Source organism: Lemur catta, chromosome 5 (assembly GCF_020740605.2).
Source record: "Lemur catta isolate mLemCat1 chromosome 5, mLemCat1.pri, whole genome shotgun sequence".
Lineage (NCBI taxonomy): Eukaryota > Metazoa > Chordata > Mammalia > Primates > Lemuridae > Lemur > Lemur catta.
The window spans coordinates 61,958,074-61,975,025 of record NC_059132.1 but is presented as its reverse complement, the minus strand read 5'-3'; the positions used below and the strand labels follow the sequence as shown (position 1 = coordinate 61,975,025).

Sequence of the window (16,952 nt, the reverse complement as noted above, 5' to 3'; positions counted from 1 at the left end):
GCTATACCACATTATGTTTATCCATTTTTCAGTGGATGAACATTTGTGTTGTTTTTGCTTTTTGGCTATAATGAGTAATGCTGCTCTGAACATTCATATACACATTTTTTTTTTTGTGGACATGTGTTGTCATTTCTCTTGGGTATTTAAATAAGTGTAGAATTGCTGGGTTATATAGTTAGCTCTATGTTTAACCATTTGAAGAACTGCCAAATTGTTTTCTAAAGTGGGTGAACCATGTACATTCCCACCAGCAGTGTAGGAGGATTCTAATTTCTCCACACCCTTGACAACGTTTTTTATTATTTGTCTTTTTGATCATAGCCATGCTAGTGGGTGTGAAGTGGTATTTCATTGTCTTTTTGATTTGCATTTCCCTGATAGCAAATGATATTGAACATATTTTCATGTACTTATTAGCCATTTGTGTATCTTCTTTGTTCATATTTAAAGTTATTTATCTTTTTATGATTGAGTTGTAATATTTATTTGTATGTTCTAGATAGAATTCCATTATTAGATATATGATTTGCAAAAATTTTATCCCATTCTATGGATTGTCCTTGATGGTGTCCTTAGAAGCACAGAACTTTTTCATTTTGATGATGTCTATTTTATTTTTTCTTTTGTTGTTTGATCTTTTGGTGTCATATCTAAGAAATCATTGCTTAATCCAAGGTTAAGAAGATCTACACCTGTTTTATTCCTAATAGTTTTATGGTTTTAGCTCTTACATTTGGGTCTTTGATCTATTTTAATTTTTGTATGCAGAAGTTAAAGGTGTGTGGTAGGGGTCAAATTTCATTTTATTTGCATTTGATAACTGTTTGTTGCACCATCATTTGTTGAAAAGACTATTTTTCCCCATTGAATTGTCCTGGAGCTCTTGTCAAAAATCAATTCCAGGCCGGGCGTGTAATCCTAGCACTCTGGGAGGCCGAGGCGGATGGATTGCTCGAGGTCAGGAGTTCGAGACCAGCAAGAGCGAGACCCCGTCTCTACTAAAAATAGAAAGAGATTATCTGGCCAACTAAAATATATATATAAAAAAAAAAGTTAGCCGGGCATGGTGGTGCATGCCTGTAGTCCCAGCTACTCGGGAGGCTGAGGCAGGAGGATCACTTAAGCCTGGGAGTTTGAGGTTGCTGTGAGCTAGGCTGACGCCACGGCACTCACTCTAGCCCGGGCAACAAAGCGAGACTCTGTCTCAAAAAAAAAAAAAAAAAAAAAAATCAATTCCATAATTTCTTATAGTGCATATTTTATGGTCTTATTTTTTACATTAGGAATTTTCTTGGTGTAAGTTATGAGGCAGGATGCAACTTAGCATTTTTTCAAATGGCTACTCATTTTTCCAATACCATTTATTTAATAATCTATCTTTCCTCCATGATTTGAGATGCCATTTTTAATCATGTACCATAGTCTTGTAAGTATTTGGATTCATTTCTTGAATATCTGTATCATTCAGTTATCTATTTTTACATCTGTACCATCCTGTTTTAATAATTATTGTATTATAATATGTTTCACTGTATGGTAGGACCAGTTTTCCCTCTAATTCTCTTCTTTTTAAAAAAATTTTGGCCTTTTTTTTCTTTTTTATTTTCCCATGTGAATTTTAAAATAATTTTTGTCTAGTTTCCCATTCCTCCAAATATAAATTTGGCCAGCCTCATTTTTATTGGAAATGTAGGAATTTATATGTTAATTTAGGAAAAACTGATACATTTATGATATTGAACCTATGTTCAAGAACATTTATTCATGTTTTTCTTCATTTATTGAAGTTTCTTTGTGTCCATCTACTGAAATGCTACTGCATTTTAAAGTTGCCTTAAAATAGATATGTATATATCTTGTTAAATTCACTCTTAGGTCTTTTATTTTTTGCCTCTTGCTGTTGTTATAGTCTTCTATTATGTCATCTATATTCTTTTTTATTGCTATATTCTTCTATTATATCTTCCAACTGTTTTTGATGGTTTTAAGAGAAACTGGATACAATACAATTTAATCTTCTATTTATTTTTAAGTTATTTTTTCCTTGAGGTTTAAAAATAGACATTTAAGTCTTTCTTTTTTCTTTTTTCTCTCTCTCTTCTTTTCTGTTACAAAAATCCCTTTAGAGGCCGGGCGCGGTGGCTCACGCCTGTAATCCTAACACTCTGGGAGGCCGAGGTGGGCGGATCGTTTGAGCTCAGGAGTTCGAGACCAGCCTGAGCACAAGCGAGACCCTGTCTCTACTAAAAAAAATAGAAAGAAATTATCTGGACAACTAAAAATATATAGAAAAAATTAGCCGGCCATGGTGGCACATGCCTGTAGTCCCAGCTACTCGGGAGGCTGAGGCAGTAGGATTGCTTGAGCCCAAGAGTTTGAGGTTGCTGTGAGCTAGGCTGACGCCATGGCACTCTAGCCTGGGCAACAGAGTGAGACTCTGTCTCAAAAAAAAAAAAAAATGAAGTTTTGTCTAAAGGCTTGGAATCTTTTAGGTTAAGGAAGTCTGTTAATCAGAGATAAGCCATGGGACATACTGGACATATATCAAGACTCAAGTAATCTGTTAATAAATTGTTGACCTGCAGGTGTGGTTTAACCTTCACTTTACATGGCCTTGGGCCTGTTAATGATTTTGTATCTTGTTGTTACAAAGAATAACTCCAAAAGGGACAGGGCATAACTAGGCATATCTGAGCTCCCTTCTCCTCATGATCAGCAACTCAACTTTAAGGTTTTTTTTGCTGGGGGAGGAGGGCTCTTGGCCAAGAAGGGAGGTCACTTGGAGGACTTAGGGTTTTATTTTTAGTTCTCACCTGTTTTAGGCAACAGGAAGAAGAAAAGAGGAGGAGAGCAAAAAGAACTTTCCTCAGAAGTTTTATCCAGTAGTTCTTTTTATATTTCATTGACTAGAGCTTAATCACATGACCACACTAAGCTACAAGGCATGTGGGGAGGTTGGGGAATGTAGTCTTTTAGCTGGATGTGCTGGTGCCTCAAATAATTGCTTGAGTTTAATTGCCGAGGAATAAAGGGGGAATGTTCTCTCAACCAGCAGTCCTGGCCATAGTCATCCTCAACCTTCTTCTGGAGCCTCATGCCTCCCTTGTCCATGTCCTGGCCCAGGAAGTGCTCCACCAGTACTTGAATACATTTTTGTGCTTTGCCCTTTTCTTTGGGCTCTGGGCTCACCCCATTCCCACATCTCATTCATTTTCTGATTCCATCTCCAAGCCTTACCCCATCTCTGAATCAGGGATGTCATCACCATCACCCAAAGAAAGGGAAAGAATTCAGGTGGGGTGAGACTTCTCGGATGGTCTGGTCAGGGGATCATGCATGACAGGAATCTCAGAGGAGTGAGGATTAGGGACAGGTCGGGCCAGGAATGTCAGGAGTCAGAAATACACATTCTCTACAGCTCTTAGTAATTTGCTTTAAAAACCTATGCCAGAATGACCGTGTCAGAATATCTAAGCCTTCTTTAAAAATGAAAATTATAATTGTATTTTGTTAATACTAGGGAAAAATGTGTTCAGCTTAGGGGGAAAAAATGGAAACTACAGATAAGAAAGGAAGAAAAAAACAAGAAAAAAAGCATTTGTTATTCTCACCAGCTTTCATCTTGGGGGGCATTTCCTTTCAGATCTTTACAGGTACAAAGTTGATCTATGAGAGTTTATGTAAAGGTATATAGATTTGTACTATTTATAACATTTTGAACTTGTTAAGCCTTATTTTAAAAGTCCTATTTTACCCCTCAGATTTAACTTTGGTTTTGATAAGAAACTGGAAAAACTTTCTATGTGAATTCTTTAAAACTTGCCTTCCTCTTTAGTGAAGGCAGAAAACAACAGGGGTGTGGGCAGAAGGCAAACAGCAGGAGAGGGTGTGAGCCTGTCAAGAGAACTGGGCCATTCAGAACTGCATGATAGGGAAGGAAGGTCTGAAGTGACCCAGAGTGGAAGGTACTTACTTTGCAGAACCATCGAGGGAGTTGGGGGCCCTACAGGGAAAGCTTGAGATCTACAGTCTAAACACTGTCTCTGAAACTCAGTATCCTTTCCTGTAAAAAGAGAATAATAAGCACATTTATCTCAGAGACAGTTGTTATAAGTAGACCAAATAAGATAACATATGTCGAAGCATTATTTAATCGACAATATGTATTTAAAAAGCAACACCTATAAACTATTAGAGCTGAAGAGACTTTTGATAACATCCAGGCCATATACCTTTTAATGTACAGGAAATGGAAACACATTGTTTGTTTACATTAATGTACTGAAAAAAAAACCCTTAAGTATAGTAGTAAGAATAGGAAATGCTTTTGCAGCTGGACATGGTAAGTTTGCACAAAGATGGTCACAATGAATGGCTTTCCAGGTACAGTATGGTTGTGAAGGTTGTACGTTGTACAAAGGCAGTCCTCAAAGGGGTGTGGGATTGGGAATTTGGCCTACAGTCCATTTGCCAAGCTGCGTGCCTTCAGAGCTGTGTCTGCAATGAGAAGTGCCTTTTCTTAATTTGCCAGAAGGGGCCATATGGTACGGTTGAGGCCCGGTTTTTATCATGGGATTCTGGACAGCTTTCCCTGGCCGATAACAGTGTTGCTATTCTGGGCCCCAGCAGCTTGGGCAGCTGAATGAATGCCATTTCTGGGCACCCAGTTGCTCTTCTCTCGCCTTTTGGTTAGGGCATGATGAGTGGTCAATGGCTCCCGATGGCAGATGTCCAGCCTTCCCGTCTGTCCACTTTCCATCTCAAACTGCACTTTTCTCACTGGAAAGAAATGAAGTTATTGGTGGTAAACTATTTACACCACCAGTTCTTTCCCTAGGGTTTTAGGCATGAATCTTGTAGAACTCTTACTGTTTTCATTTTCCGTTTTACCTTATTGAAGCTGGTGTTCTTTTTTTTTTTAACAATTAAAAAATAGATTTTACTTCAAACCACTGGTTCTTACACCCAGGAACATACATCAGAATTACCTATGGAGGTTTTTGAAAAATATTTAAGTCCTGGCTGGGTGTGATGGCTTATGCCTGTAATCCTAGCACTCTGGGAGGCTGAGGCAGGAGGATCGCTTGAGGTCAGGAGTTCAAGAACAGCCTGAGCAAGAGTGAGGCCCCATCTCTACTAAAAATAGAAAAAATTATGTGGTGGCACATGCCTATAGTCCCAGATACTTGGGAGGCTGAGGCAGGAGGATTGCTTGAGGTTGTTGTGAACTAGGCTGACACCACGGCACTATAGCCTGGGCAACAGAGTGAGACTAAAAAGTCTAGGCCTCACTCTTCGAAAAGTTCTGCCGTGGGGGTCAGGACCTGAGTATTTCTAAAAAGCTCTCAGGTACCTTTGATGTTACCTTCTGGTTGAATCATTGCTTTTAGGTCGACTGAGGGACTTTGGGTTTTTTGGGCAATCGTTTGGGGGTGTGGGGAGCCTTTCTTGTAGATTTAGTAGAAGTAGTAAAGACCTTGGCCTCTGGCTTTTTTGGGGTCTGTCTCAGGTCTTTTTTTTTTTTGCCAGGAAAGGGTTTCTTTCTTTCTCCGCCTCTTCTCTGATTTTTGGCTTCTTTCCCAGCCCTTTACCTGGAGTCTCAGGCTCTGCAGCTTTTGGGGTTTCTGAAGCTGGCAAGGCCTTTCTCTTCTTCCCACGAGGTGTGTTGGGACCAAGACTCTTTTTTGGAGACTTCTTTCCTGTGGCATATTTTTGAGTCTCTACGTTTGCTTTAGCTGGAGCTGTTCCCATTGGTACCAGCTGTGGAATTTCATCTTTGGATTTGTTTGTCACTTTACTTAATTGGGGTTTTACTCTTGCACGTTTTTTCTTCCCATGCTCTGGGGTCTTTTCCTTCTGGGATCATCCAGGTTTGGCACACTGCTAATTTTAGGTGCCACATCATCTTTTGTTAGGACTGATGCAGCCTGTTGCCTTACCTTTCTGTTTCTCTTCTTCCACTTTTGGTTTTCAGGAAGTCTTTCTCTTCGGTTTTTTCTTTGTCGCTTTTTTCTTCTTACTAAGAACATACTGTTTGGCGGTTTCATCCCAACTGGTGACAAATGAGGGGGAGGGCAACCGATCTCTGTTTTCACAAACATGAGTTTCACACTCCTCGCTTCTCTGGCAATTTTGCTGAAAGCCCTTTTGTGACAGCAACAATGTTTTCAGTGATCTGCTTGATCTGCATTGCAGTGTGACTGATGCGTACAGTGCTGCGAGAACCACTTTCAGAGATGTTTAAGGCCGTTCCATCTATAAAATTCACTGATGTCTGTTGATAAATTCTTGGTCGGAAGGTTTACAGATACTGGAACTTTCTTTTTTTGATTAAAATGTCTCCCAGTGTGTCAGGGTAAAAGCCACCTATTTCTGGCATCAGTAAGGAAGAAGTCAAAACTACCCACAAGGTATAGCTTCACTTCATAGGCCTTATATTCCTTTTTTAAAGTTTGAAGGGGGATAATCTGAGATATGGTTTTAATGCCATGCTTGTTCAAAAGCTTTCTTTAGAAACAGTCTGTCTATTTAGGAGTTTTATTGGGTTCATCCTTGGTAAGTAAACAGATTTCTTCTAAATCTGATCGAATATCATGAGGGAAGGGCCATCTGACCCTCAGTTCTTTTTTTTTTTTTTTTTTTTGAGACAGAGTCTCACTCTGTTGCCCGGGCTACAGTGAGTGCCGTGGCATCAGCCTAGCTCACAGCAACCTCAAACTCCTGGGCTTAAGCGATCCTCCTGCCTCAGCCTCCCGAGTAGCTGGGACTACAGGCATGTGCCATCATGCCCGGCTAATTTTTTCTATATATATTTTTAGTTGGCCAGATAACTTCTTTCTATTTTAGTAGAGACAGGGTCTCGCTCTTGGTCAGGCTGGTCTCGAACTCCTGACCTGTAGCGATCCACCCGCCTCAGCCTCCCAGAGTGCTAGGATTACAGGCATGAGCCACCACGCCAGGCCTTGACCCTCAGTTCTTTACTTGGCCCGGCCTTGACCCTCAGTTCTTTACTTGGAATTTTCCATAATACCACCATTAAAAATAAATTTTCATTCTCATTCAGAAGAAATCCATTATTGTTTTTCCTGGATTTGAAATATACCAAGAGAGCATCCACTGCCTTTCTAATTATGTACCAGGCTCCTGGTCAAAGTGCTTTACATGCATTACCTATTCTGATCCTGCCCTTTGTCTAGCTGCTCTTCTGCGATTGGGGCTTCTGGAATCGAGATGGAAGCTTCAGTCGCCTTTGACTTGGCTGCGGAGTAGAGGCTGAGTCTTCCATTTCCCTTTCACCTCATGGGGATCTGCATGCAGAACCCCCAAAGCCGGTGTTTTGATGGTCTCTGTGTCAGTCATCCTGACACCTCCTGATGTTACCTTAGCTCTTTTTTACTCTGGTTCCTTCCTGGTCCTTTGGTCTAACTCAGATCAACAACTCTGGACCCGTGGAGCTCCCTTTCACCTCCCCCAGAGGATTGGCCTGGGCTGGTTGTAGGTTGGGCAGCAGCCTTGCTCCATGTGCAGGACAGAACCCTCAGTGTGGTTCAACAGAAGGCACTCTCATGATTTCAATTGTTTCTTGATGACAACTCAAAAGCAAGGCTAGAAGTTCTGCTCTGTTTCCAGAGAATGCTGTGGGTTTGATTTTGTTTGCAGGTCTCTTGGCCTTTGCAGTTTCCTCCCACCTTCCCTAGTTACCACGTAATTCTTGAATGGCTAACTGGGAGACCTCTGTCGGGGTGTTTCTCATTCTTTTCCATCCCTAGTATGTTATAAATTTCTAAATGTACTGCAGTGCTTTTGGACAGGGATGAAGAAGAGTCTTATTCTCTCATAAAAGGTCGTGTGCATGCATGGATGGAGAAGGCATGAAGGGGTGTGTGGGGAAAGACTGGTATGAACTGGAACTAAAATCTAGTTTATCACAACATACCAACTTGCAACTCACCACAGGATTCTGACACACTCATTAGGAAACTCATTAGTCTAGTCTCCAAGTCCAGACCTCCTAGCTCTGGTTCTTCAGCCTTGGGCAAATCAGCTAACTTTTTTGAGTCTCAATTTTATCATCTTTAAGACAGAGATAATATTGTCTGGGTTGTTGTGAAGATCACACTGAGGAAGTGCTAGGCAAAAATGAAGTGCTGATATTACTATATTTCATTGACTCTAAGATGCTAATGATTGTAAGATGCACCATTATTTTAAATACCATTAAGGAAGAAAAAATGCTGTCAATTAAACCAAGACACATTGCTTTATTATCACTTAGAATATTTATACAGATTGAAAGAGATTTTTGGGTGGCTTGTTTAGATGTTGATGATTTTTATCATAAATCATTCTTGTGCATACATAAAAAGGAAGATACAGAAATTAAGGTATTCTGAATTTCCTTACTGCTAAATAACTTGTCAATGCATGTATTGTTATCTGTGGTTTTTCCACACTATGTTACTTATGTGTCATGGAGGATTCAGCATTTCTTAAAAGAGTTGTTCATCTTGTCTTTGGGATGTTCTTCCAATCCTCTAACACCAGTTCTGCGTGGCTGATGTGTGTGAACAAGCAATGACATCTATCTCCTGCCTGGCACTTGGCCAGCTGCAATTGTAAGACATCTTGATATCAGAGATGGCAAAATGCGAAAATATTTATGTGTTTGAACTGATGAAATATAGTAGTATGATTTATTCCATCATATTTCATAGATTTGAACTTTGAGAGACTGAATATAAAAACAGACGATGGCCAGATCCTATTAATATATAAAAACAGAATTTTGACTGACCACAACCTGCAACAATCTGCCCAGGAAACCAGCCCCTTATCAACAATAAACAGCCCAGGAAGGCAGCCTTCTATAAGTTAGACTTGGAGGAAGCCAGGTTGCATTCTCTAGTAACAATTGGCTGCAAATGACCAGGACTTGATTACTAGCTGATAGCTTCCCTAATTTTTGTCCCCTTTTCCAACTGAGGACCAACCAGAGAAAGCCAAGCATGCTTCTCTAACCAGTCACATGGGATGCCCCACTCCTAGTTAGCCCCCTACAGCTTCCCCACACCAATAGCCTCCAATCAAGGCACACTTGAAGCCTTCCCTTTTCCCCACCATAAAGCTTTCTTCCACTCCTCTGTCTGCCTGTGAATCTCTGCAAAAACACAAAGTGATGGTGACTATCTGCTATGACACGCTCTGAATAAATAGCCTTTGCTTTTCTCACCTGGTTGGTCTTCATTTATTTTCACAGCTTGTAAGAGAAGCCATAATGAAAGTCTTTGCCTCTTCTTAGGAACTGTACTTGCTATGTGAGCAAACTCCTCTGGGTGGATGGTTGCCTGGGATATGGCCCTGTGATGTGAACAGGGCAGGCTTCCCACTGACATGAATGAATGATAGAAATAATTTTGAAAGTTTCCACATTTACCTGTTCTTTTCTTCCTTGCTGTCTCTTTTCTGTTTTTCCTTTGAAGTTCTTGAGGCCAAATCTGGCTCCTAAAAAACATCACAGGAAGCTTGCACCAAACACCCTTGCCGGCTGCCTCTGAAGCCTGCCATCACCCACTGTGTGCCTCAGAATGGCGCCCCCTGCCTGTGTGCTCGCCTCACTGCTGCTGCTGGTGGCCATTGCAGGTAGGGAGCCACTGCCCTGGAGATACCAGTGCCGGACTTGATTGTCTTAAACAGCTCTGATCAACCCGAGGTGAAAGGGCTGTGTTTTTGCTTTTCAATAGTTATATTACATATAAAAGGCAAGAAAGGCAGACCTCAAGCATGAGTGGTTTTCTGGAAACAGGAATTTAAATTTAAATTTTTTATTATCCTGACTATTTGGTGGAAAAATGAAATGACATTTCATATATACTAAGAAAAATTTGTATTTCTATATTTAAAGGAATTGCATAGTAGATCTTTCTGGAAAGGTCAGGCTCTCTTTTATCATAAATCTTTATTTTCATTATATTCAGTTTGCTTATAGTGTACACACCCATGGCGTAAAATCATTGGTGAACATCATTGGTGATCCATGACAAGGCTGGGCTGGCCAGGCCCATGTGAGTATGTCAGGTCAGGGATTGAGGGTAGAGAAATGACTCGAGAAACTTTTTTTTTTTTTTTTTTAAGAGGCAGAGTCTTGCTTTTTCTCCCAGGCAGGAGTGCATTGGCATAATTATAGCTTACTGCAACCTCAAACTCCCAAGCTCAAGTGATCCTCCCACCTCAGCCTCTGAGTAGCTGGGACTACAAGTGCCTACACTATGCCCAGCTAATTTTTCTATTTTTTGTAGAGAGGGGGTCTCGCTCGCTGCGTTGCCCAGCCTGGCCTCTAACTCCTGGCCTCAAGTGGTCCTCCTGGTTCAGCCTCCCAGAGTGTTGGGATTTACAGGCCTGAGCCACTGCACCCAGCCCCCTTTTCTCCCTTTTCTTATGAGGTGTTCTCCATTAATTCATTAATTCTTGCTGTGTATGGACCCTGTCTCTCCAAAAAAGATTAAAAATTAACCAGGCCAATGCACTGCCTTTGAGCCCATGTCTCATCTCCACATGGTGCCTGGGGTCAGGCCACAGGGCCATATGCCAGAGGACAGCTTGTGCATAACTATGGCCACCCCATCCCTCGCAGTGGCCCTTTTAACTGGCAGCAACACTGTGGCAAAGAACAAGAAAATTAACCAGGTGTGGTGGTGCATGCCTGTAGTCCTAGCTACTTGGGTAGCTGAGGCAGCAGGATCACTTGAGCCACAGGAGTTCTAGGTTTCAGTAAACTATGATTGTGTCACTGTACTTGAGCCTGGGCAACAGAGTGAGACACTGTCGCAAAAAAAAAAAAAAAAAAAAATCAAGTCCTGAGTTATTGAGTCCCAATAATGTTATTTGCAGTTTGCTTGTCTTCCTTCTCTATCTTCTTTACTTCTGTTAAATGTTAACCAATGATTTTATTGATTGTTCAACAATGATCAAGTGCCTACTATGTTCACAGACTGGGCTAAGATGTGTATTAATAAAACATGCAAATATGGGTGACAGGTTTCCTGGTCTCCAGGAGTTTGGTAGTTCCTCAAGAGCTTTCTAGAATGTGTCTAATAGATTCTGAAGTAATTATGACAACCTGGCTAAAGGAAGAATGATTTAGTTGTTGGGAGCCCCACCTTATCACATTTCTTTATTCAGCATTATGATCTTTACTTAAGGTATGTATATCTAAACAGCCCCTATTCAGGTGATTTTCCTGCAGAACAAAGGGACCATGCATCCCAGAGGTGTGCCAAGGTCTCTACCTCCAGCCAGACTGAAAATTGTGCTAAGCTTGGAGTTGAAGCCTCCTGCCATAGAAGGGTCTCCTTACCTCCTCGTAACAATTTGCTTGCTCTAGGGTCACAGACTTTTCCCTGTACAATGGTTCCTATGACACAGTTTTAAAAGTTGGCTCTTGAACTTTCTCGTGACCAAAGCCAGATATGAAATACAATATTTCTCTGAATCACATTGTCCAAAAGGAGATGAGCCAACTATTTCTCAAGGGAACTAAAGTATATCCTGGAATTTAGGTTTGAAAGAAATATCTAGCTTAGGTCCTCATGTAAATGTAATTCAGAGATGTAGTGGTATCTCTAAAAATGAGCACAGTGTTTTTCAGAGTAGTTAGGAGTTGGAGATTACCTTTCTCTCTATGCTGCATTCTTCATCATGATAAAAGATATTATTTTGTTATGTTCAGCTGGAGTGTATTATTATTTTCTCTGTATCCAAGAATAAGCTTTTCCTCTAAAAAAGATAAGCTTTTCTCTAGGACAAAAAGGTAAAACCATTCAGGTGGTTTTTTAAAAAATAGATGTGCGTTGGAGAAAATGCTATTTCAGTTTAGTTAAAGCAGTTTGTTGCTAGCTTATTCATTGCGAAAGCTGCGTGTCTATTTTATCTAATTCCTATTCAATTGGACTAACTAGTTTTTCCTGTAGAGGTATTGTCTGGCATTGAGTGATCTATAGCAATGATAGTGTGTACAGGTAAACATAAAGATGATTCCTATACCACGTATAGCCATTTTCATTTATTTCTAGTTAAAAGAAATCTCTGACAATCCCTTATATGAAAAAATAGCAATTATTTTAAAAATTATCAGTAATGAGCTCTCACTAGGAAAGAGATCTCTTTGTGTTCTGGGTTCTGCAGCAGAACTTAATACAGTGCTTCTCAAACTACATGTGTTGAAGGACCAGCTTTTTTTGTGTGTCCATTCCATCACAGACTGATTTTTTTGTAAAATACCAAAAAAAAAAAAAAAACCAAGAATACAAGAAAAGTAATTTTGCACTTGGATTTTAAGTAATGAAAAATTGCTATAGAAGTTTCTAAAAGCACCTGTTTCTGTTATTTTGTCATGGATGATAACAGAGTTTGTGGACCTGCACTACAGCTAACCATACTTTGCATAGCACCACCACCTCCTATAGTTACTGATTGGAAACACTTACAGTTCATTCTTTAGAAACTGATTAAAACTACTTGGTTATAGATACGTACTGAGGACAAGTTTTTCTCTCCTTTAATATTTCCCTGTCAATGGATCTATTATCAGGAAAGCTTGTGAAATTTTTTTTAAAAAAATCAGCTAACAGCAACAACAGTAAAACAAAGGCATGATGTTGTTTTGTAAAGTAAACCTGTATAAGGAATTTTATGTGAGGAGTAAAGTATATAAATAATATAATATAAAAACAGTACACACATAGAGAAGACTCTTTCTGTTAACTAAGTGGAGTGAAATTATATGAAGAGAGAGAATGGATGGATGGAAGGGTACATGGATAGGTGGAAGAATCTATGGGTAGATGGTGGGTGGATGAATGGATGGAAGGACAGAGGGATAGATGGATGGGTGGATGGATGGATAGGTGGGTAAGTGAAAGGATGGATGGATGGACCGGTGGAAAGAAGGAAGGATAGAAGGATGGATGGGTGGATGGGTGGGTCGATGGATGGGTGGGTGGATGGATGGGTAAGTGGGTGGGTGGGTGGAATATGGATGAGTGGGTAGAAGGGTAGAAGGATAAATGTATGCATGGGTGTTTTGATGGATTGACTATAAGATAATGCAGTCATCTTTCTATAGGAAGTGCTGATTGTTTATTTGCTTGCCAGACAGGCCAGAGATTGATAAGGCTCTCATTTTCTGGTTTCTTAAGGTAGAGTTGCTTCCCTGTGGTATGCCTGTGTCCCTCATTAGAGACTGCCTTGTTTATAGGTTGTGCCTGTAAGCAGTGCAGTGAGGGGAGGATGTATTCCAACGCAGTCATTTTACCTAACTTGGAAATGACCAGAATCATGCGGGTGCCTCACACCTTCTCCATGGCGGACTGCACTACCGCCTGCTGTGACCTGTCCAGCTGTGACCTGGCCTGGTGGTTTGAGGGCCGCTGCTACCTGGTGAGCTGCCCACACAAAGAGAACTGCGAGCCCAAGAAGATGGGCCCCATCAGGTCTTATCTCACTTTTGTGCTCAGGCCGGTCCAGAGGCCTGCACAGCTGCTGGACTACGGGGAGATGATGCTGAACAGGGGTTCCCCCTCAGGGGCCTGGGGCGACTCACCCGAGGCTATCAGAAAGGACTTGCCCTTTCTAGGCAAAGACCGGGGCCTAGAGGAGATGTCTGAGTACTCCGATGACTACAGGGAGCCGGAGCAGAACCTCTTCCGTTCCAGGAGCAAGCAGGAGCCCAGAGGGAGTGCTGAGTACACCGACTGGGGCCTGCTGCCTGGCAGTGAGGGAGGCCTCAACTCCTCTACTGGAGACAGCCCTGCAGTGCCAGCAGATCAGCAGCAGGACCTGGAACTCCACAAACTGAATGAGTCGGCTTGGAGCCCTGCCCTAGAACATTCTGCTGAGAGAAGCTTGTTGCTTCCCTTGGTGACTACTCCATCTTCAGGAGAGGTACTGGGGAAAGAAGAGGCTTTTCAGCCCCAGGAACAATCCAGCAACAGCTCTGGAAAAGAGGTAGGTGTCTTCAGGATGTGCTTGGGGTGGGAGGGGCTGAGTGTCAAGAGCCAGCTCTCCCTCAGGCTGTGTGAGCATAAGTAGGTTCCTGTCTTGACAGATGACTGTCTCTCAGAGATTTCCAGTGAGCAAAACATCTTATTCCTCTGCTGTGCCTTCATGACCAGGCTGTTAGAAAGAACTAGGGCTGGGCGCAGTAGCTCATGCCTGTAATCCTAGCACTCTGGGTGGCTGAGGACTTTAAGCCCAGGAGGTTGAGGTTGCAGTGACCTATGATCACACCACTGTACTTTACCCGGGGTGACAGAGTGAGACTTCTGTCTCAAAAAAAACCACAAAAACCAGAAAAGAAAGAACAGAGTTCTGCCTTTACAAGTCAGCCAACTCATGATGATTTAGCACTTTTTCCTAAAGATGCCTCTACCAATATTTAAAGTGAATGAAGATTTTATAGAAGTCCCTGGAGCCAGCACATATACCCAGAGGCTTTAAAAAATTTACCATAATAGGTTTCTTCAAGGCCCAGCAGGTACTTAAGTTGCTAGAAACTCAACTGTGACATGATGAATCAGTTAGATAGGAGGAGAGATATACTAAGGAGAGAACATAAGTTTTACAAAAAACTCAGGTGAAAAAAGAATGGGAATCATTGGGAGAGTAGAGAGATACCAAAAGCAGGGAGAAGGCCGAAGTATTAATGGCAAAAGATCAGGGAGATAAAGAGTAAGAAAACTGTGTCATGAGAAGAGTGTATTTGGATAGCTTAGAGCTACTTGTTTGGGAAATGGTCAGGACTTGATGGGAATGTGTTGCACATGTTGATCAGAGAGGAAGCTGAATACAGTTGGAAATGAAGTAACAAAAAGACATGGGAGTCCTTTTAAGAATTTTTTAAAGGAAAATAGTATTTAAGTTTTCTGTGCTTAGGATAGAATAAATGAAGAACGATGGATTGAATTGACTATATATTATAATCTCAACCAAGAAAAATTGCAAAAAAAAAAAAAAACCAAAGTCTAGAAGTCATTTTTATTTTAAAATTTTTTTCAATTAATTTTTTATTTTTAATTATACACAATAGTATATATTTATAGAATACATGTAATGTTTCGATGCAGGCATACAATGTGTAATAATCAAATCAGGGTAATTGGTGTATCCATCACCTCAAGCGTTTATCATTTCTTTGTGTTAGGAACATTCCAATTCCACTCTTTTACTTGTTTTAAAGTATACCATAGGAAGAAAAATATGGCAGAGTGGAGGTAACCTCCTAGATTCCTGCTCCCAGAGAGAGAGGTGTACATCTCGGTCTGCTACACATGAATAGATCGCTCCCCCGCAAGAACAGCGTTGTGAACTGATGGAGAATAAGCATGGGACACAAAAAGCAGGAAAAAGAAAAGGTGAACAGGAGATAAAATCATGAAAATCTGGAGAGTGCGAGACAAACAATGGAGAGTAGAGCGTGGGATGGCTGCGCCCGCTTGGCCAGTGAGCGAGGTGGGATCAGTCCCACAGGAGAACATCTTGCTTCCCCACTGACCTCCACACCCACTCAGGGACCTGCCTGAAGTCGGTGCAAACAAAATCACCGCGGGAGACGTGGGGGCTCTGTGAAGAGGAGACATTAACAGGAAGCATCTTGAACTCCCCGAGCTCTGTGCCAGGACTGCGCTGGGCGGGGGAGGGACGGGTCTGGGCTACCGCTGGAGGCAGTTAGGAGACAGGTAAATTGCCTCTACCACTCAGCAGGTCCAGATCCATGGAAGTGAACACTAAATAGGGGATTCTAACCTGGAATCTGCCATGGGCTAATAGGCCCACTCAGAGTGGATCAGAAAGAGTGAGAGCTCCTGCGGGACAGGCATGAGATTGTGGGAGGGCAACATAAAAGAGAAAAGGAGGCATCCTGATGACTCAGCCCCTGGACCTGGCACCTGCCAACCCCTGAACAGTTGCCCCCAGTGCTAGTGCTCTGTGGGTGGGCTGTTGCCATTTTCGGGGTCCACAACCCAGCTGCTGCGGTGTGATATGGTGTCGGGCGGCTCCCTTCCCCCAGCCTGGGGACTCTGGCGACAAGCTCCGCCCTTACATGACTTATGGTTAACTAGCCAGACCCATTCTGATATATGAACTCTGAGTGCTTCCCTAGTCGTGGGAGGCTAACACCCATGAGATTTACAGGCGCTGGGGCGGAGGAGGCTATCACCTGTGGAACTTGCAGGCCCAGGGGTGCTGAGCGGACTGTGTGACACCACCCTGTCCCCCTAGCCAGCATCTTTCTCACCACCTTCGGAGGTAGGGAGAGATAAGAAAATCAACTGCATATCAGACTGAGACGGGCGGGGGGGGGGATGGGTGTATGCCTACATGATGAGTGCATTGCGCACCGTCTGGGGAATGGTCAGGCTTGAAGGTGCTGACTCGGGGAGGTGGGGGGGGTGGGGAGAGGGGATGGAGGTATGACTACATGGTGAGTACCAGGCGCACTGTCTGGAGAATGGACACGCTTGAGGCTCTGACTCAGGGGGATACACGGGACATGGGCAATATATATAACCTGAGCTTTTGTACCCCCATAATAAGCTGAAAAAAAAATTACATATATTTCACTACGGCTCTGATTTAAAAAAAGTTGCTACGTTTGCACTAAAAAACAAAACAAAACAAAACAACCACTCTCTCTCTCTGCAGCTAGTGTGAATCTTGGCTGCAGATGAAAAGTTGTCAGCCCAGTGACTTTACTCGTCACACTGGTTCTGGTCATCTGATCAGATCAAAACCCTGGGGCTGGACTTTTGCCTCTGATTGGCTGCCAACAGTGGGATCTGCTGCCAGGGAACAAAAACCCTGGCACGAGGCCCAAACAGGCTCCCCAAGTAACCCCTCCCACCAGGAGCAGCCTCCCAACTGTGGTAGAAGAACCCTGAACAACACATTAGCGG

The 16,952-nt window shown here is 42.2% G+C and overlaps 1 protein-coding gene, 1 non-coding gene and 1 pseudogene across 6 annotated transcripts in view; 2 read left to right on the top strand and 1 right to left on the bottom strand.

The window, feature by feature from the left end:
- Positions 1-16,952, top strand: part of KIAA0319 (KIAA0319 ortholog) — a 78,544-nt gene that overhangs the window by 22,613 nt on the left and 38,979 nt on the right. For 2 of the 5 annotated variants that reach the window (XM_045551893.1, XM_045551894.1), the window contains exons 2-3: positions 9,483-9,642; positions 13,256-14,004. In XM_045551893.1, the coding sequence (XP_045407849.1) occupies positions 9,588-9,642; positions 13,256-14,004 (804 nt within the window). In that variant the 5' untranslated portion in view covers positions 9,483-9,587. Of the gene's footprint in view, positions 1-9,482; positions 9,643-13,255; positions 14,005-16,146; positions 16,306-16,952 lie in introns of those variants that run through there. The other 3 variants (XM_045551895.1, XM_045551897.1, XM_045551899.1) reach the window with 3 other exon arrangements.
- Positions 5,390-7,288, bottom strand: LOC123638337 (annotated as a pseudogene).
- LOC123639074 lies at positions 10,523-10,660 on the top strand. Its single transcript, XR_006735640.1, has one exon. It is a non-coding gene; the product is annotated as a small nucleolar RNA SNORA76 (small nucleolar RNA).